The sequence below is a fragment of the Mus caroli genome, chromosome 13, assembly GCF_900094665.2.
Source record: "Mus caroli chromosome 13, CAROLI_EIJ_v1.1, whole genome shotgun sequence".
NCBI classification, from domain to species: Eukaryota; Metazoa; Chordata; class Mammalia; order Rodentia; family Muridae; genus Mus; species Mus caroli.
Window position 1 is genome coordinate 97,925,350 of NC_034582.1, and position 22,536 is coordinate 97,947,885.

The 22,536-nt window shown below is 35.0% G+C and overlaps 1 protein-coding gene across 2 annotated transcripts in view; it reads left to right on the forward strand.

The window, feature by feature from the left end:
* Nucleotides 1-22,536, forward strand: part of Adamts6 (ADAM metallopeptidase with thrombospondin type 1 motif 6) — a 198,063-nt gene that overhangs the window by 78,098 nt on the left and 97,429 nt on the right. Inside the window, exons 1-3 of one of the 2 annotated variants that reach the window (XM_029468413.1) lie at nucleotides 1,516-1,604; nucleotides 4,218-4,354; nucleotides 10,198-10,339. In XM_029468413.1, coding sequence (XP_029324273.1) covers nucleotides 10,294-10,339 — 46 coding nt within the window. In that variant the 5' untranslated portion in view covers nucleotides 1,516-1,604; nucleotides 4,218-4,354; nucleotides 10,198-10,293. Of the gene's footprint in view, nucleotides 1-1,457; nucleotides 1,605-4,217; nucleotides 4,355-10,197; nucleotides 10,340-22,536 lie in introns of those variants that run through there. The other variant, XM_021180030.2, reaches the window with a different exon arrangement.

The window sequence follows — 22,536 nt, forward strand, 5'->3', positions numbered from 1 at the left end:
AGTCACATGTCAGTATTGGTTCCCTTAAAGCTATTTGTGCCTACCAACAGGACACTAATAAGACTCCGCCTAAGAGAAAGTCACTTTTAACTCTACCACATGTGAAAAGAATAGTACTTGGGTTAATTCAGAAGTGTCAGCTTTACACAGAAGGAATAATAAAGTTTCCTGAATTTTAAATTTGAACTATTTGTACTGGATTGTGTGGATCTGACTGTATCTAATTCAACTTGAAATTCTGCCTTAATATTCCTAGAAGATCATTTAAGGAATAATGTGTTGATGTCAAATTAGAATGATAATTGTTTGTGTTTGAGGAAGGCAATTTGTTTCAATTGAAGGCTCTGGGTACTCTCACATTCCTTCTCTTGGTTTCTGTTATTTCTTGCGCATGAATTAACAGCTTCTCTCTTCTATGCCATATGTATGTATAGAATACACTTTCGTTTCACTCATTCACAATGTCCTTTTTATCACTGTCCTGTCTTCTTTCTAAACATAGCTTTAGCTCACCTGTCAGATGGAATCCACATGCTTTCACTGTCAAGAGAGCATGTGTTTATATTTGTATTTATTAGCTACCTTGTATTTGCTTGTTCTGAACTACCTGTCCAGGGTTTCCTAGAACAATGCTCCTTATCTGTTTTGTGCTTAAATTAGTTTTCTACCATGACACATTTGTTAGAATGTAGTACTGTAAATATAAGTTATTTTTGAAATAATAGTTATCTAAAAAGGGTATTCCTATGCAGTCAACATATGCATCTCAGATTTCTTTTTATTAAAGTGTATTTTGAGTTCACTAGGCTTTAGAACAGGGAAAATATGACAAGGAAAGGACATCTTTGAGAAATGGATCTCATTGCAAAGAAAAACCACATTCTCTAAATATGCCAGGGTTTTAAAAGTGTATTTTGAAAACACAAAGGGATATAAGTCATGTATTAACTCTCTTTCACCAATGCTCATAAAAGGGGGGGTTCTGTGATTACCCATCACCTATACTTCAATGAATCATTGTTTTTTTCTGTAATTCCCTTTTGTATTGAATGAACATTACTAATATGTAAATGTGGAGTTATGTTAAAAAAAATTAACACTATCTTTAATGGGTCATTAATTTTGCTAAATTTCAGTTTCCTCATCTGAGAAGTGCATACATTCCCTTTTCTGCTGAAGGAGCAATTGAATCATGAGATATTGATAACATGTGAGAATATATGAGAAATGCAAAGAGATTCAGACATACGTTGTACATTGAATAATTCTTTTGTCTTTTTAATATTAATCTACATTGCTTTAAAGGTCTGGTCTTCTTGATCAAAGCCAACTATTGATATGACTAATAAATGACCCAATAAGGAAATAAATATAGGATGTGTTGTTGTTGGGCTTGTTGTTTTATTTTTCTTCTTTCTTTCTTTTATGTCTCTTCTGTTTCTTCCTCATTAAAACAGTTTTGGTATGAACCATGATGGAATTGGAAATTCTTGTGGGACGAAAGGTCATGAGGCAGCAAAACTTATGGCAGCTCATATTACTGCAAATACCAATCCCTTCTCCTGGTCTGCCTGCAGCCGAGACTACATCACCAGCTTTCTAGAGTAAGTAATCTCTGGAGAGGGATGATAAATTGTTCTAGAAGCAACTCATTGCGGGAAGCCTACTGTGCGTGCTTCAAATTTTGTATGAGTAGTTTTTGTAGGGTCCACTAACATTTCAGGCCGCTCTCACTTTATTAAATAAATCATCGGAGCATAGTTTCCAGGTCTTATACAAATAGTGAATAAACTAGAAGCGGGATGAGAATCGAAGTACGACTGATGTAATGAATGATTAGAATTTTTCAGTAAATTGGAAAGCATTTTCAGAAAGAATTTGCATGTTTATAATTTAATAGAGAATAACTCATACTTTAATTCAGTAATTCAGTATCATGATGTTTGTGAAAAAAGAAAACTGAATTCTTCAAGAGTGTCAAAGCATCTAATCATAACAAATAAGAGCCACAACTAAACAAGCACAGGAAGGGGGTATTTTGAGGAACAGTTTAAGAAGTCCATCTTTTGCACAGCTGGGGAGTTTCTTCATGGTTCTTCCATCTCAATTCACAGAATCTGGTTCTATGCATGTTATAAATGTGAGTGAGCACAACCAGGACAATGTTTAGGAAAAGAGTTTTTTCTCAGCTCACTTGTGTGTACTCTCACACTGGATTTTAGGACCCAGTGGACTTGACTATTGTTTTCTGTGAGGCCTTATATATTAGTTTATCTTTTTAATCTTAAGGTCCTGAGTTTTTAAATGACTTTAAATCGTAATACTTATCTCATTAGAGGTTTTATATATAATATTGATATTTATTAAAATTATAAGCATTACTATTTTAAGCAACATCAGAGTTTCAATAGTTTGTTGTTGTACCATTACTTTAGCTGTTTTAAATTAGGACAACTTACATAGGATAAAATTATGTCTTAAAAGTTTGTTTAACTAATAATAGCCAGGTCATAGCCTGAGAATTTATAATTGCAGAGAAAAGAAAGTTTAATTGCCCAGCACAGATCTTGTTTCAAAAATCAAAAGATGAATGTTAAAAATCAACCTTAAAAATGTATTAGTACAATCATTCAATTTGGAATTCATTTCAAAATGTTGTCCTGAACAACTATATTATATACTATCAATTTTTAATCTTAGTAAGAAAATAGTATAATATTACACTTGCCTTGTGCTAGACTGAGTGAAGTGCTATAAAAAGACAGTGAAGAATTTATTTGATATGTTTGGTAATTTTTAATACAAAGCACGGGCAACATCATTTTAAAGATAGTTTTGCATGAATTCACTTATATAAGTTATAAACATCATTGAAGTTGTCCTCTTGTAGAAACCTGACCAGATCTGAAATTTCTCTCTCGTCTTGGCATTTGTTTTCAAATTAAAATCTTAATCTCTATCATCATAAAAACAGATTGTGTAACATGCTCAGTATTTGTATTTTCAATGGCAGTCCTCTTGATTTTTAAAATTACAATTTCTTTCCCTCTGTATTCTGTTTCTGTCCCATTGGTGATTCTATAGCTCTTTAGCTAGTACCAGCTCTGTATATTAAATACAAGGAGTACAGCCTAATAAACATAATAAACTTGGTGTGTTTTTATGTACTAAAACCATACAGAAGTATAGATATATGCACTACCTTTGACCTCCTGCCAGATCTTATGTAGTTGGAACTGATCATGGCTGTTAAGACAGTACATAAGGGACTCTCTAGATTGCTAGTGATATACAGGGAAATGACCACTGGCTTTGTGAGAGACGCAGAACTATTAATATTTGCATTATAGAAGTCCATTGAATTAATTAAAGCATTTAATTCAAAGGTATTATTTAATCTTCATTGCTCTCCTGTATTTTGTATATATAAGCAAAATGAGTGTTGACCGGATTCTAATGGGCTTATTTATCCTATATTTTATAACAAGGGTTCTTTTGTAAATTCTCATGAAAATGCATGAAGTTAAAACCACTAGGAAATGGATAAATGTTTTTTTTTAAAAAATAAAAGAGAGAGAAGAAAAGAAAAAGAAAGAAAGAAAAAAGGCTTGCGAGAAAAATCAAGTCTGCCTCTCTAATAATAAACTAAGTAACTAAATCTTATTATAATTTGTCCAAGCAATAAAAGATTTTAAACACTAGCCTCATTAAAAAGATCACTTCACTGAGCCCAAAGATAAAATAGTAATTTTAAAAAGTCTTTGTTCTATTTCCTATTTAATGAGCTTGTTTTAACAGCTATGTGTGATATGTCTATATCTGTATCTGTGTCTTTATTTAAATCCAGAGACATTTTGCATTTTGGTCAATGATTAAGTTTGCATCTATGTTTTGTAGTTGGCTCAAAAGGACTTCGTTTTAGCTTTTCTTTTCAAGAAAAAGAAATCTTGAAAGAATAACTGTTAAGGAACTGCTAGCCAGTCAACAAAATACATACCTTCCTCTACTTAGAGAGTATATAGGACAACCGTGATGGAAGTCTTAACAATGAGTTTCTATGATTTATAGAAATCCATTATTCACTGTTTAACTGGACAAACAAAAAGACATGGCCTTAACATGCCACTAGAACACAGTCTCTCATGTCATTCTGCAACACTAGGTGCTATTGATCAGTCAGGAGATGGTGTTTACCAACTCCCAATATTTTTTTTCAGATTTCTTAAACTCGGTGATTCAATAAGTGGTTCATGAATCGCCCAGAAGCCGTCCTGATTAAATAATAAAGAACCCATTTCCGTTAAAATGGACGTGTTTTGCCAGCTTCTGATGTTTTCCGAAGACGGCTTTGCAGGTAGTGTCTTTCCTATCTGCCTGCGGGACTCCCTTATTTACTTATTTAGAAAATACAAAAAGATCAACCTGGTATGAAGGCTTAACTCATTGACTATGGGCTAATTTACCAGGCTGTGAAAAGCAGGTAGTTGTAATTTAGGACACATTTCCATTCATTCCCAACCACTTAGAAGTAGTTCAGAGCAATTTCTAAAAGATATAGGAGCTTTGTGAGTCATCTTTTACCCTATTTAAATTTTGTAAAATTGCTTGAACTCTCAGGTAGCTATATCACAATTGTTTGCCATTTCGATTTATATACAGAATCCGTGGAAGGTGATTGAATGCACTGAGTAGCATTGTTAGTACTGAAGGGGAACTAGGAAGAGGAGTGGGAGAAGTTATGGATGATGGACAAGGCCAAAGCACTCAAAGTTGCTCTCTAAAAGTTGCTTTTGAAGGTTAACATTACTCCATTAAATGGAAAATATGTTCTTAAGTGGAACCCCCCTCCTCCCAAAAGAAGTGTAGTATTCAAGAAATAACCTGCAGAACAGGTTTTCCTTAGTAGATTTGACACATGTTGAGACCCTTGCCCTTTTAACCATGCGTATCCTTGACAAGGTGTAATTATATGTAGGGTAGTTTCAGAGTAAGCCATTAACAGCACAAAATTTGTATATTTAAAACCCCAAGTTAATTATAGTCAAACATCCATGTTACACCGTCAATGACAGGAAGAAGAGGTCTGACTTTAGATATATACTTGTTTGCATTTGCATGTTATGTCATTACACTTATATTTAGTTGAAACGTTGTTAGTTTCATAAAAAAGTGATAAAGTTACTTATGAGAAGATAGATAAAAGACATTTAATTTGATGTAAATGATATAAGCCTAAGTCATGCTTAACTCATACGTATCAGAACACCTTGTGAAAAACAAGGTGGCATTAAATTACACTTGCTGCTGTTGTTAAGGCACTGTAATGTATGTTATTCTTAGGCAGATGTCCTTTAAGACTGGCCCACTGTGTTGCATGTAATTTTAAAAAACATATTTCCTCTTTTGCCTGGGGTGCGCTCCTGGCTTAGCTCCACTGAAGGCCAGCTGGTGCCTTTCTGAGAGCTGGAATGGCTCCCACAGTCCCTCCCAAGCTTCTCCAAGTCACCATCAATTACTCCGTCTTTTCTCTTTCTGTTGCCCACCTTAGCTCCATGGAAGAAAAACACTAGACCGGTTTATTATTTTAAAGCTTGCCAGGTAACACAATTGCTGGGCAAAGAAACCTGTAGCCCTAAACTATCAGCTAAGCTGTATCCGCCATCCGCTGGTGGCAGAGGCCGCTGGTGGCAGAGGCCGCTGGTTCTGGTCTCCTAAGACCTTACAATGGCTCCTGTGTCCTCCTGCTTCCAAAGCATGCTCTAAAGAGCCTTCCTCTCTCCCTGCAGCTGCTCTTCCTCCTCCTCCTGGGACCCAGAAGTCCCACCTTAAAAACATGCAACGCCACTGTATAGCTAAAGCTCTAATCTTTATATCCTTTTAAAATTTTTTTTTTATTTTTTTAGTAGGAGTAAACTTTCAATCTCAGTTAGTAATGCATTCTCATATGTTCTGGAAACAAAACCAGGAAGACATATTGTATAAAGATCTATAAATGTAGGTGGAAGACTGAAATTTGGTTCCTGTTTTTGTTTTCAGGGTTGACTTTGGGACTCTGAATAAAGGCTTACTAAATTAGAAGTGGGGTATATAGAATTACTTTACAATCATAATGCAGTGAGTTTTGGAAATATAAATATAACTTGATATACTATGAAGTTTTTGAAATCAATGAAGATAGATATGTATTCTTAAACTGATACATATTAGAGGAAAGAGAGTAAGCGCCTGATAATGTATGAAGTAAGCCTGATAATGTATGAAGACATTGTAATGAAACTTTCTAATTTGTATGATAACTTAAAACAATATTAAAAATCATTGGGAGATAGCTTAGTACAGTGGCTCTCAACCTGCGGATTGTGACCCCCCTTGGAGTGGATCATGTGATCCTTTTACAAGGTTCACATATTAGGTATCCTGCATGTCCGATATTTACATTACAATTCATAACAGCAAAATTATAGTTGGAAGTAAAAATGATGTAATTTTATGGTTGTGGGTCATTGCAACATGAGGAACTGTATTAAAGGGTCGCAGCATTAGGGAGGTTGAGAACCACAGTAAGGTGGTTGGGTAAAGTGTTTGGTGTACAAGCATAATTACCTGTGTTTGGCTCCCAGAACCCATGCCAAGGCCAGGAACAGTGGAATATACCTGTAGCCACCAATATATGTAGAGGGCTTGGGGCTAGCTGAATCCTGGGGTTTGATGGCTAGCCAGTCTACCTAAAACAGGTAGAGACTGTCTCAACAATAAGATGGAAATAATTAAGGAAGACATCTGACACTAACCTCTACCCTCCAACAACTGCAGGGCGAGTGCATCTTACACATGTTTGCCCATATGCATCCACCATGATGGAGGGCGGCACAGAGAGAAGAGCTACTAGTGTAAATTCAGAACTTTACCTCACAACATTTACAGTAACAAGAGTTACTCAGAGGAAAATTTTATTAGAATTGAGTAAGCAGAAATTCTTGGTTAAACACATACATGTGCACACACACATACACAAATACACTCACCAGAGAGAGAGAGAACTCTTCAGTTGTTAAATCTGCATTGCATAGATCCATATTCTTCACCTTCAGTGTCTGTATCTATACTGTTTTATAATGATAGTTGATAGCTTAGAAGCATAGTATCCTAAAATATTGTTTTTAAGAGTCAATTAATAATAATTATGCTATATAGTCTTTTCTTAATAGAAAGAAGCAGAAAAGGCACCAAGAAAACAGTAGACAAATTTGACTAACACTATACAACAATACATTTGCAATGCTTAATCTCAATTAAGAATTGTAGAGATGGCTCAGTGATTAGGAGCACGGACTGCTCTTCCAGAGGTACTGAGTTCAATTCCTAGCAACCACATGGTGGCTCACAACCATCTGTAAAGGCATCTAATACATACTCCTCTTGTGTGTCTGAAGACAGCTACAGTGTACTCACATACATAAAAATAAGTAAATAATATTTAAAAAAAAAGAATTAAAATGTCAAAATTGTTCCATTCCTCAAATATACTCATCCAAGCTTTGCTGTGTCTCAGGTGTGGTTGTTAGGAGAACAGTGCTGTCTGTACAGGCAGCAAGCATGTGGGGAGGAGGCACAGTTCAGTCATCTGCACAGAGACACGCTTTACTTCAGATCACTTGACTGAAAAGCTGCACTGCTGTGTACAGAGGGAGCCAGCACAATTCAAAAGGCTTTTGTTGATATGGTGTTCCTAAACACAGGCTCATTTTAAAAACAAACCTATGCTTTTCTTTTGTATTTTATTTCATGGAGGGTTTTAATCTTCTGTAAAATATACTCAACCCAGACAACTGATCTTGTCTAGTTATTTAATTAGCTACTAATACAAAAGAAATAGGTGCTTCCAGAGAACTGACCCAGGAATATGCTTTGGGGACCAACTCATGAGTCTCAAGAGTTTCGGCCCCAGGTCCCAGTCATGCTTGGCACTGTTGGCTCTGAAGGCCCTGGCAGGCCACACCTGATCTAATTTTTTTAAAAGCATACGAACGTTGACTAGAACATTATTATACCTCGAAACAAGAAATTATTTTTGGTTCTTCCTAAATTAAGCCAATTTTACCATCAAGAGAGAGTTACTTCCTCTCTGTGTCTACCTTTAAATTCTCTTCTGAGACTCATATACTACTGAAATTTTAGTTTACTTTGCTGTATTTCTGAAAGTCACTATTTGTATTTGTATTGGGCTCTCTCCTGGCTCCAGTTAGGTAATTATGTCCTATAATTTTTGTTGTGTTACTAATAAACATAATAATGTAAATTATTCAGTATATTCGGTATATATTTTTTGTTGATTTATAGTAATATTTACTTATTTTATTATATACTCAATTGTTTTCATAAATATATTTATACTTTGTAATAGAATAGTGATTTTTTTTTACTATTGTACTATCAAATGACCCCCCACCCCCCAGTCATTAACTTTAATATATTTTTGAAATTACTAGTTGGGTCTTACTTGGCTAAAGTTCATACATCATAATATCTAAAATGCTATTTTTATAATTCATCTACCAACAGGTGTGCTTTCTGAGGTATATGACACTTTCTAACTTAAAACAGAAAGGAACAAGTATAGGGTTGTGTAATCCATGAACAGTGCTCTTTGAGATGGCAAAACCTGTCTGTGTCAGTACAGGATTATTGTCTCATCATTCTTCTCTTTAAAAACTAGGGGAATGCCAGGGCCAGGAAGCAAGAGTCGGTGCGTTGGTGAGCAAGGGGATGGGGAAGGAGAGAGGGGGTTTTCTGAGGGGAAACCAGCAAAGGGGATAACATTTGAAATGTAAATAAAGAAGATATCTAATAAAAGAAAAAAAAAGAACTTTATATCCAACAAAGAGATTATTTCTAATAATTTTGTAACAATAAATAGGCTATTTAGATGATATTGATTTCTAAAACCCATAGAGTCTTATCATTTTAAAAGTAATAAATAATTTATATAATCTTTAAAAAGAACCTAGCACAGAGGAGCATAAAGAAGAAAAGACAATCTTGTATCCCTTTGGTCTGGGTCCACTTAGGAAGTGAACATTTCAGGTTTTAAAGATACTAATTTGCTGCTGTGAAAATATACTGTTATGTAACAAGTTAACTTTTACATTTTAGGAGTATAAAAAAGCTTGCAGGTGAATTTGAAACTCATTGTTTTTGTATGATTCTTCCCTGTTTGTAAATGAAATTTTGTGCTGTCCTAAATAACAGTTGAGGAACTTCAACTTGTGAAGTTATTTTCCTTTGGCAAAGTGGATGGAAAAGATTTGGGGGAAAAAAAAGCAAAAGTGCTGGCACAATGGACAGGAATGTTGGAAAAAATGTTAAGTGTTGGCATAGGAATTCTTTAAAAATTCTAACTCACATGGGAAATAAAAGTGAAAAAGCATCTGCCCTGTTTTACGCACACTGAATAAATGAAAACGAACATTTCAGTTAGCAAAGCTCTTTAAACTGAGGTACTCTGTCTGGCTTTGGGCAATCTTTATGTTATTTGTTCCACTGAGTTAAAATATTATGTTTTAGTAAAGACAAACTGTGTAAAGTAGAAATTATGTAGAAAGAACATTCCCTTATTCTAGTTCTGATGACCCTAAATGAAATATGAATTCGCTGAAAGACTAAACATTTCTAGTGTTTGTGAGCAAGTACTTTGGACCTTAGCTGTCCTTCAGCCTCTCAACTAGCGACATGTCTTACCACAGCACCTGTGTTCTATGTAAGGGGGAAGTATAGAAATGATTACAACTATCGTTATGATTACAACTATAAGTATTTTTGTTTAACTTTCCACAATTCATGTTTTTAATTGTACTACCAGATGTGGTTATATTTTCAATGAAAACAACAAGAAACTTAGAGCAATCTGAAATTCTGTTCTGGTTCCTTTAGAACTACTTTGAACCTGTGTTTTAAGGCCAACATTTTCAGATTGTTGTCTGAGATGCTTCCATTGCATTGTGGAGTTGGAGAAAAAGAACCTGGCACCTCATTTAGATGTCACTGAAATGATTCTACTTTGCTACATGATTATTTGTAGAATGTGTTGCTTTTCATGCATCAAATTATTAAAACAAATATCTCAACACATGGTTTCATAATTTTGAATGAAATAGTCTACGGAATACCTAATTTCCTTTGATGCTTTGTGTTGAACAGTTCAGGCCGTGGTACTTGCCTTGATAACGAGCCTCCAAAGCGTGACTTTCTTTATCCAGCTGTGGCCCCAGGCCAGGTGTATGATGCTGATGAACAATGTCGTTTCCAGTATGGAGCAACATCCCGCCAATGCAAATATGGGGTAAGAGGTCTCAATCCTTATGTTTAGCCCACAAATGTTCTCTTATAACACATGTTCAGGTAGGATAATGATGAACTTAGTTTGCTTTGAATGCATTATTAATTTATGTAATGCTTTTGACACTGATTTTTTGATAGTATAATTTCTAATTTTAAATATTTGAACAATACTAAATTAACATGATTCACAATATTTTGTTAAGGAGGCAAACAGAATTTTAGTAAGTTCTTCTTTTTTGTAATCTTGAGTTCATGATACTAACTTTACTTTGTCTTTTAAAATAGTTTAGTTTTAAGAAACTCTCTACTTCCTTTTCCTGGCATTCTTATAACTGTGCTAAAGGGCATTCTTACTGGCTTCTTGCCTTTACCTAAACTCATTCTAGCTAGAACTGAGTCATTTCAAGTTGCTTCACCCACTGTCCAATTCCCAATATAACAACCAAGAACAAAATGACATTATTCCCAAAATGAAATAACAGGACATAGCCATGGGAGGAAAATGTAGGCATCATGATTTTTCTCTTAATGTTCACTTTAAAAAGTCACAGTACCATATTAGAAATAGTTAAGTTCATTTTATAATTTCATAAATATTTTGCTGTCTAATATAGGAATGTGTGTAACGAAAAAGTAGGATTCTAAAATATCAGTCAGAGTGCCAAAAATTATTTACTTTTAAAAACCACATCTCGCCAGGCAGTGGTGGTGCACGCCTTTAATCCCAGCACTTGGGAAGCAGAGGCAGGCGGATTTCTGAGTTCAAGGACAGCCTGGTCTACAAAGTGAGTTCCAGGACAGCCAGGGCTACACAGAGAAACCCTGTCTCGACCCCCCGCCCCAAAAAAAAACAACAACAACAACAACAAAGACAAAAAAAAGCCAAACAAACAAAAAACCCCAAATCTCAAGGCTTCTTTGTTCTTATTGTGATACATAGAGATAGTCTGCATTCTTAAAAAGGGATGACAATAGAAGGAGGTAAGTTTACCATAGCTATTATTAGACTATATACACACTGTGCATTACCAGTTATTCCTCTTGGGCATGGAAAAATAGAAGGCAATTTAAGAAAATCTCTTGAGTGACAAATATAGTTATTCTTGGTGAACTTTGGCTGTCCTTTCAAGATCGTGTGTGGTTATCTGTGGATGTTAAACCCCATGTGAAACTTTGTTTTTTCACATTTGCTTAATATAATATTAAGTCTTAGTTTTGAATGGATCTAGTTTTTTTTTTTTTTAATAAAGTCACTCAAGTGTTAATCACAGTCACTACATTACTACATGTACTCAGTGATCCAGTGAGACTAGAGACACTTTTCCCCTTCCCTCACACTGGTTCTCATTTCTGTCAGTGAAGAAGTCTACATGTTAGCTTTTATTTTGGAAACTATGTTTGAACTTATCCATTAGCTTCTATTGTAGATTATTATTATTGTCATTATCATTATTACATTTATGGGATTCTTAATCTTGAAATCTTACTCATTCCAGATTGATAGGAATGAGACAAGTCCTAATTTTGAAACTATTTTCTGCTTTTTGATTCTTTTTGTTTATGCTCATGAACATTTCTGTAACAGAAATAAAATAAAATTAGAAAGCATGGTGAAGACATTAGCACTATAATATTCAGACTTTCTCACAAATCTTTTTTACTTTGTTTTGCAGCAAAGTGATGGCTTCACTAGATTCGTGTACTATATGAAATTCTTACACTCTTTTTATATTCTATTATAAATTTCCAGTTTGGATTCTTGATCTCCAATAGATTCTTTAAAATCCTTCCCAGCTGTTGAACTTGTATCTAAAGAATTGGGTCCATCATGCAAACTTTATATGCCCCAGTACAGGGGAACGCCAGGGACAAAAAAAACTGGGAATGGGTGGGTAGGGAAGTTGGGGGGAGAGTATGGGGGACTTTTGGGATAGCATTGGAAATGTAATTGAGGAAAAGATGTAATAAAAATATTAAAAAAAAAGAAAAAAAAGGAATTGGGTCCATATAATTATTATACCCAGTTTACACTGCTTTTTATCTTACATCTCCCTAACATTTTTAATAATTCTAAAATTATTATTACTCTGGAAATCAATTCAGTCTTTGAATATAGGAGTTCAGTCAGGGAAGTAAGTTGTGTTCCATGAATTAGCTGAAGGGAGTCTAGCATGACAAGGTGAGTCCTGAGCACACTGACATGTGGCTAGGAGAGTTGTCCTGAAATGATAACCATTTTGAAAGGTGATGAGTTTGGGAAAGGTTTTAAACACCTATAGAATGAACCATAACTGCTTAGTGATAAATTTTTTCCATCCCTTTCACTTTTGCCTTTATGTAGTAGTTAAGAGCTACCAATGACCAGCTCCATGGTTTTAGTGAATTCTAGTGTATGCATTCAGTTATATACATGTTAATCACAGTTGGCTATTTTATTTGGTTCACAGTTTTCTACAGTTTTCATTCCATAATATCTCTTTTTGTTTTCAAATTACCCATAATGCCTAGCAGCATAAAATGTATAATAGTTTTAAATACAAAGAGTAGGATATCACAGTAGAACATAACATCTGTCCCAATACCAAGAGTAACTGGGACCAGTGGAACCCAGGCACGCAGAAACTCTGCCAGACCAGTGGCACAAGTTCCTTCCAGCCTGTCTGGGCCAGTGTCCTCAGCAGACCTTGGGTGCAAACTCAGCAGCCAGTCCCACAACACCCAGAGGAAGCTCCACTCCCAGGTGCTCTAACAAACCCAGGATCTCAGGATCCCAGGAGCTTAGTCACACCAGGATCTCAGGGTCCCAGAGGCATCTTGACTCCCAAGAGCTCTGATACACCCAGGATCTCAGGATCCCAGGATCCCAGAATCACAGGATCACAGAGACAGCTTGACTCTGCTGCTTGTGGACGTTGTACATCGTGGTGCGGAGCCTAGTGCGCACCACGATGTACAACGTCCACAAGCAGGAGTTCTGACACAATCAGGATCATTGGAAGGACAGGTTCCAGTCAGACATAGCCAGGGCAGGTAGCACTAGAGATACTCAGATGGCAGTAGGCAAGCTTAAAAACAGAAGCAACAGAAACCAAGGTTTCTTGGAGTCATCAGAACCCGATTCTCCCACCAAAGCAAGTCCTAAATACACCATCAAACTGGAAAAGCAAGATTCAGATATAAAATCACTTCTCATGATAATGATAGATAAATTTAAGAAGGACATAAATAATTCCCTTAAAGAAATACAGGAGATCACAGGCAAAGAGCTAGAAGCCCTTATAGAGGAAACACAGAAATCCCTTAAATAATTACAGGAAAACACAATCAAACAGGCAAAGGAAATGAACAAAACCATCCAGAATCTAAAAATGGAACTAGAAACAATAAAGAAATCACAAAGGGAGACAACCTTGCAGTTAGAAAACCTAGGAAAGAAACCAGGAGTTATAGAGGCAAGCATCACCAACAGAATACAAGAGATAGAAGAGAGAATCTCAGTTGCAGAAGATACCAGAGAAAACATTGACACAACAGTCAAAGAAAGGTGGGAGGTGGCTTATAAGGGAACAACAAAGAGTGAGACTGAATCTTTTGCTTGATATTTATAATTATTGTATCAATTTTGAAGAAGAGGACCTTAAAGTTACTCTTTTTCTGAGATCAATGCTTTTCAAAATCATCACAGCCAATGAACCAGGATCTTACCCTCACCTAATATCTATGCCACCCTCCAAGCAGAACCATTGTTCATTGCAATAGTTGATGAATGACTTCATGGATAGACCATCTTAATACACACACCATTTCTTAAATGAATATAATCCCTGTGGGCTGAGAATTATGACAATCACTCAAGTCAAATAGCTTTGACCATAGCAGGAAATATATATCAAAATAATCGTGCCTACAATTCATTCCTTGGCACAGCAAAACTGTCAACTCTTAGCTTAGCTACTATGGAGGTAAAATCCTTTGGTGATGTGAGAGACATTGAAGTACAGTCTTATTACAATAAAATTCAGTGTCTAAAATTTCTTCTCATTTTTGGTTTGTACCACACACAGTAACAGCCAAGATTTTAAAGCTCTATTATAAACAAAACAATCAAACAAACAAAGACTTTATTTATGTTCATTTAATAATGTGTCCATCTTTTTTATGATTGGTAATATATATATATATTTGCTGAATATAATAAAAAAGTTATTTCAACTAAAAAAAATCGAGAGGAAAATGAACCATAAAAATTGCCATAATGAAGCCTACAATTTTGTATGCTAATTGAATAATTTTGAAAAGTGAAAAAAAGAATATCACAGTTCAATATATAGACTAAGATATTTGCATAATGAAATCTATAAGTGATGTGCAATTATATTTAACTGATATGTAGTTCCTTTTTCATGAGATGCTTTGGATTACATTGATAAAATTTATAATGGCTTTGTAATATTTTATAGGTGGGGAAATTAAAAGTACAGTGTGTGATTTGTGCACTCCAAGATTAAAATATGTAAAGGTTTGAGTCTGTCATGTCTGCTGCTTCTGTGTAGAGTCATTTTGTTAATAAGATAAAGATTGTAGATATTTCTTTTTGTTTTTCTTTTTTTGATCATTCCTCATCTTTTTAAAATTCTTTTTTAGAAAATTATTTACAATCCATCAGTTGCCCTCTGTCCCTATTCCCCCTCCCACAATTACTTGTGCCATTCCTCCTTTCCTGTCTCAGAGAGGATGCTCCCCCACACTGGGCTTTCCTCCTCCCCAGGGCCTCAAGTCTTTCCCACTGAGGCCAGACCAGACAGTTCTCTGCTGTATATGTGTCAGGGGCCTCAGACCAGCCTGTGTATACTATTTGGTTGGTAGCTGAGTGTCTCAGAGCTTCCATGAGTCCAGATTAGTTGAGACTGCTGGTCTTCCTATGGGGTCGTCCTCCTCTTCAACTTCTTCCATCCTTCGCCTAAATCAACCATAGGGGTCCTCGACTTCAGTCCAATGGTTGGGTGTAAGTATCTGCATCTGTCTCAGTCAGCTGCTTATTGGGTCTTTCAGAGGACAGCCATGCTAGGCTCCTGTCTGTAGTGTCAGGGCTTGGTGTCTCCCCATGAAGTGGATCCCCAGTTGGGCAGTCACTAGACTGCCTTTTCCTCAGTCTTGTCCCCATTTTTGTCCTTTTAGACCATCTTGTTTAGGAGAACACTTGTTTAATTTTCCTCAGGTAGTGTCTCATTCCTGGTCAGTAAAATTCTCAAACTCTTCATCTTAGCCCTGTCTTTTCAGAGAGAAATCATCTCTAAAATTACTGTTTGGGGACATACATCCTCAGATGTCTGAAATCTGAAATTGTGAAGTCTTAGAATCATGACATTTCTTACCACCACCACCACCACTATGGACAGCATCTCATGTTTTACTGGATTTACTGCACAGAATTACTGGGATTATAGGCATGTAGTATCATACTCAGTTTATGTGGTGCTAGGTTTAAACTCAGAGCCTTGTGTAGATGAAAACGATGCTCCTCTATCTAAATAGCATCCTCAGTCGTGTTTTCTGTGATTAAAAAAAGTTAGAGGCCAGTGAAATGAATGATTCAATGAGTGAAGGCACTTACCACCAGGCCTGAGGCCCTGGGATTAATCTTGGAACCTGTATGATGGAAAGAATTAACTAGCTCCTGCAAGTTGTTCTCTGACCTCCGTACCTGTTTGTTGTCTGTGAAGTATGTGTGTCTTTAAGATAAGACTCAAGTACAGACATGCAGCTTGTAAAGCTCGATCCTTACCATATTATCCTCAGATATCTGCCAACTCTGACTCTAAGGATGCCTTAGGAACTTTTTAGAAAAAGGACATTGCAAATAAAACAGCAGAACCATTGAACCAGTGTCTCCAGAAAAAAAAAAAATTTTTTTTTTTGCTCGTTCAGAGCAACAAACTCCTGTAAAGCTCTGTAGAATCTCTTTGCCAATTTTCTTACAATTCTCACTTTTCTTTCATTTTCAATAGTCTTTTTTAATTAGAAAATAATCATGAGATTAAACTGGCTGAAAGCAGATTGCAACAATAATGTTTAAATCTAGATGGAATTAACATATAGGCTTATGTGATATGTGTGGGTGATCTTTAGATTAGGACTTTTTCACTCTTTCATTTACTGGGCACATGGAAGGCATTCAATAAGTGTTCCCATTTCTTCTGTGAACATCTGTCTTGTGGTCGCATTCCTGAAGAGCTGCTACACTAGTAGTAGGAGATGGACCTTCTGTTCTCTGAAAGCATGGAGTATTCTGAGCCACATACCAACTCAAATTCTCCTTTAACTCTATACAAATGGAAATTCCCTTGATACAGTCCTGCTGTTTGATCATTATACAAAAATTTCTCTCAGTAAGTCTAGGTCATAGTGTTTTATTATTATGGAATTATTATTATTCCATAATTACTTTGCTTATTTGATTACTTTTAGTTAAATGATGCCTTCCTTGGTAACCTTACCTAAACGTATTCATGTCTATGCTTTCACATGCATAAGTCGTATCATTTTTTTTTGTTTGTCATTAGTGTTTATTACTTTCAAATATAATATGTATTTTCATTTTGTTTACTGCTCCCTTCCCTACTGGAGTCTATATAACTTGCATTCAGAACAGTTCCCATCCCATTGTAGGGCTTGTAACAACATTCTTGCAGCTATGCACGTCTTCTACAGAGCAGGACTTATGTTCAATAAAGAAGTAGCTGTTTACCCTCAAATAAATTGTCATGTCACACAACAGGAGCTTATCTTGCCTGGAAAATTATTATTGTTAGCACACCAGGTTCTTAACCGGTCTATGATTGTAGATGATTATGGTTGACTTCTCTACCCACCACCTCAAGAGCTTGTGTAGCATCTCCCTGCGCTGTGGATGCTATCTAAAAGGGAAGCTTCCAGCTCAGTTCCAGCTTGATATCTCTGTTCTGTATCCAAACTGTTTGTTTTCTTCTTGTCTACAGACTACAGTTTTTAATGCTTTCATACCTTATCCCGTTTGTTTATTATTTATTACTACAAATTAAGATCAAGTCATTATTCCTTTATCATTAAGAATTTTTTGTATTTTATTAGTATTTTTTAATATTTTAAGCTCTAAAAATTCTTTAAAAATAGATGCAGAGAAAATTGAAGATAATGTTGCTGAAATAATGAAAAACATTGAGAAACACGTATGAGAAAAGTTTGTAGAAAATGAGCTCAAGCAGTTTGGGTTTAGTGTTTATTCACTTTGTGTTTCCTTTTAATGCTAATGCTGTTTTTATTCTCTATAAAAACATTTCCAAAACTCACAACCATCTAATTTCTAAAGCAGAAGGTCTATAGATTATTAAAATTTCAAGTATTTCATATGTAGCAGGTGTATTAAGAGAAATAGAATTGTTTCTCTTAGATATCCTAAGGTAAATATGCACCATATATTAAGGCAAACTGCATAGTGTAGTTTAATATGGACTTACTTAGTAAAAGACACTGAAATATTGTAGTACTTCAAAAGTCTCTGCAATCTAAATGTGTATGTTTACTTGACATATAATTGTTACAAGTTTGCTTTGGTTTTTATTTTCCCCAAATGGCAAGACAAATCTCAGTTCCAGAGTCATAAATAGGCTTAAAGATCAGTACTTTTGTATTAATTATGGATCTTCCCGGTTTCCCTTCATTTATTATAACTATTTCATTTTCTTTTAAAAATACCTTCAAATTAGTGGTTATTTAACTAGAATTTCTAAATCATGCTTGTTTGTTTTATTCCCTTGCTAGAATCTATTGCATTTAAATTACCTACTTAATGCGATTATTCCCTTCAAGTACTAAGTGAGCATGTCTTATCCTTTTTGTTTGTTTGTTTGTTTGTTTGTTTGTTTAAGAAATTGGAGCACTACTTTGTACCTCACAAGAGAACAAAGCAAACATTTTTATCAGGTACCTACTACAAAGCAAATAAATCAACTTGAAAGCTGATTGAATGAAAACCTCAAAATAGTGACAGAAACAAAAGCACTTGACAAAAGTGCTTCTCTAACTCAAAAGTTATAGCATGAGGAAAGACCAAAAATGCGTTCTCTGAAGACAGACTGACTGTGACTAACAAATAGCACAATCTAATAGTGAACATGAAGCCAGCCATCATTGTCTCCAGAGATAAGGAAACACTGACAGACAGGTAAAAGACATGCATTTAAAAAGAGGTTTAATTTATGCTGAATAGGCATAGGGAAGGGTAAGACAGATGTGTGTTAAAGGAACCAGAATCAGAGAAAAGTACAAATTCTCAGAGCATGAATCTGAAGTAGATTAAAAAAATAAAAACAACAGGTAGGGCAAAGAAACAGCACTAAAATAAACCTTCAAATTCTTGAAAGCATTTGTAGCATTAGAGTTACAAGTAATCATAATATCTTCAAATGCTATGGTAAGAGTAATATCACTTTAGAATTGTATATTCAACTAAAATGAGGATAAATTAAGTATATGTTCAGAGAAATAGGGAAAAGAATTCTTTGCTTAGTTAATTACTAAAGGATCTATGTCACAAAAGAAATTGGATTCACAGCACTGGCAAGAACTGTCTAAACCAACATTAAACAACACATTTTGGATAGTGGGTGTGGGTCAAATTTTTAGGAGGCAAGAAAGTTTTCTGTCCCCTAATTGGGAGAATATGATTGCCAACTTTTAGTTTTAGCTATAGGAACAGTTTGAAAAGCATGCTTTAAGCATATGGATTCTGCCTTCCTCATTACAGTCTCTAGTTAACGTGGACAAAGGAAAAAAGAACAAAACCTAAGAAATGATTATGATTCATTAAAATTGGGGGAAAATGTGGTGTTACGACTAGAGAGATTGCTCAGTGGTTAAGGGAGCTGGCGGCTCTTGCAGAAGACCCAAATTTTATCCCCAGCACCTACACAGAGGCTCACAACTGTCTGTAACTAGTTTCTTATGACCTGATACACTTTCCTGGTGTTTGTGAGCACCAATTATGCAAGTGGTATATAAATATATATATATATAGGAAAGAGTGTCATGACAAATACGGTCTGTATTGATATTGTTTCTTTAGTTTTATCTTTTAGTTTTATAAAAGAACAGCTTTCCCTAATCCCTGTGATTTTACATGAAAGTATTTGTTCATTATGCTATCATTATGTCTGATGTGTGGTAGGTTCTCAATAAATATTTGCAAATGGAAAGAGAATGTTGCTGTCACTCTTTTTATTACCAGGCAATCTTCCTCCAGATTGTAGTTGATACCATGAAATTAAAGATTCTATCTCAGAGTTCACTCTCATTCACTGTTTCTTAACAGAAATGTCTCTTCAAAGAGCTGTTGATTTTTCTTTCCCCTTCCTTAAACTTGAGGACCAGCAGAATACCGGATTTTCCCGAGTCTTCTGAAACTTAAGATACTAGAAGAAACCCTATCACAGAGGCAAGGATGTATTCAACTAGAGAAGTCATGAAATTGATCGTGTTAAACTTGAACTTCTGTCGGGAATAAAGAACACATGCGAGAAAAATGTTGCTCAAGAAACAAGCTCGGGAAACAAACATTATTCCCATCAACTAACTGTACCTATCACTATTTCATTTAGGAAAAACAATTTGACAAGTATGATCTTTGTTTTATAGAAATTTCTCAAGAGATACAAAACTTTCAGCCTGCAGTTTACTTCACCATAGCTTGAAAATTTCATGAGAGTTTATTCACTAGTCAATATCCATATGCAAAGAAACTGGTCTATCAAAATATGTTTCCAGTATTCTAGAACTTCTTATTTGGTCTGAAATGAACTTTTCTTCTATGTTGACATTATCTTCCTAAATTCAGTATCAAATTCTTTCTTATTCAAGATTAAATGCCAATTGTGAATTCTGTTGTCAAAGTGTTCAGTGATCTTTATGACTGTGTTTTCCAGTGTAGATTTGTAGCCCTTTGCTTCATATAGGTAGTATTGTGTGATAAGTTAATTCCCTAGCAAAATGTCAATCTTCAGGAAGCCACTAAAGAACGAGCTCCTAAGATGCAGAAATCTGTCTCCCAAACACTGAGGAAGGTTGTATTGTCATTTTTGATATTACAACTGTGGAAAAAAAAGTACCTCAATCATCTACCACTTTGAGTAGAGGTTTTTTTCCTCAAGGGGCTTTCAGAAAGTAGCATTTTTATAACACAACTAAACTGTATGTTTTCCTAATGGATGCTCTGAGTATTGTCTTTTTCAGTAGTAGAATCTCATTGTATGATTATAGATAAAGTACATTTTAGGCTTCTTTTACCTTTGTCTGAAGTAAGACTTAACACCTAACAAAAAGAATAGGATACGCCAGGCCTGGTGGCCCACACCTTTAATCCCAGCACTCGGGAGGCAGAGGCAGGTGGATTTCTGAGTTCGAGGCCAGCCTGGTCTACAAAGTGAATTCCAGGACAGCCAGGGTTATACAGAGAAACCCTGTATCGAAAAACCAAAAAAAAAAAAAAAAAAAAAAAAAAAAAAAAAAAAAAAAAAGAATAAGATAGGATGTTCATTTTTCAAATTTTAAATACATTGTTCTATTAAATGTGTCTTTGTAAACTTGTTTGAATTTGTATAGCTTTTTTGCATATGGGTTAGTATTGTAAAACCTGTAAATAGTAGCAGTCATATTCTTTTGAAAATATTAAACTGAAAGAATGAACTGAAAAATACATTGTAAGAAGAACAAGGAAGTCTACTTATTTAGTTTCACTATAAACGGATCATTTTATGTTGATATTATGATCTCTTCTAATATCAGAATATATAATATTTAATAAAGATTTTAGCTCACTAGTTTCTAAATAGAGGTTACAATTATTAAGTATATTTAAAGTTTTTGAATTTAGTTTCTATTTTGTAGGTATGAGTGTTTTGATGTATGTATGTCTGTGTACCATGTGCATGCCTGGTGCCCTTGAAGGTCAGAGGGTATTGGATTCCCCAGAACTGTAGTTCCAGATGAGTGTGAGCTGCCATGAGGGTGCTGAGAACCAAACTCAGGTCTTTTGCAATAGCAACCCGTGCTGTTAACTGCTGAACCATTTCTCTAGCTCACAATTTTAAAACATTTTAAAGCGTAATATATATTTTATTTCACCTCCTGATTGATAGATGTCAACCCTAGTAGAAATCCAAAAGAATTCCAGGAATGTGCTAAAGTATACTGTTGGCATTTCCATTTGTATAGTCATCAGTTTCTATATTCTATCGCTTTATGTCTCAATTCTGTCTATGTCACATGGTTTCTTTATATCCGGAGAGTTAAGACATCACTTGAGACTTAAAGGTGAAAGGATTAAGTGCTATATGTTAGTTTATCTGTATTTTGATTTTATATTATAGAAAATATATTTTGATTCATAGTTCTAGTTCAAATCAATGATGGTGATGTTAATTGATGATCACATGTAAAAGAATAGCATTTTTGAGTATTTTTGATCTAAAGTTAATTTTAAAAATAAATATAACAGTTTACAGAGGTAAATTATTTAGACATAGTTTAGAATCTTAAAACTTACATAATATTTTATAGTGTCAGTGTTAGCAAATTTTCATAATTCTTTTGAGTCAGGAAACTGGATACTAATAGGGAAGGGGATAAGGTGGCTGCACATACCTAAAACGTCATGAACTTTATGAACAGTACTTTATGAACAGTACCTGTCATTGTGATAAGCTGAAAGTAACATTTCTAGATAATTCTTAGATGTACAAAAGTTAGATTTTAGATTATAAAATGACTCCAAAATGTATTTTATATTTCTTTACATTTATATGTTAAATTCTTACCCACTCTACAGTACATCTGTTTGTCTGTGCCTCTCTTCCCTCCTACCAGGTTTTAAAAAAATATTTTTTTTCATTCCCAAGTCCAGCTACAGTACAGGGTATAAACTTGTCTATCTCTGGAAGACAGCTTCTGTGTGCTCTCAAAAAACACTTACATAAGAATGTAATACTGGTGTCTTTTTTTTTTTCTATGGTTTTAGAGATAGGGTTTCTCTGTATAGCCCTGGCTGTCCTGGAACTCACTTTGTAGACCAGGCTGGCCTCCAACTCAGAAATCCGCCTGCCTCTGCCTCCCAAGTGCTGGGATTAAAGGCGTGTGCCACCATTGCTAGGCTTCCATTTTTTTTAT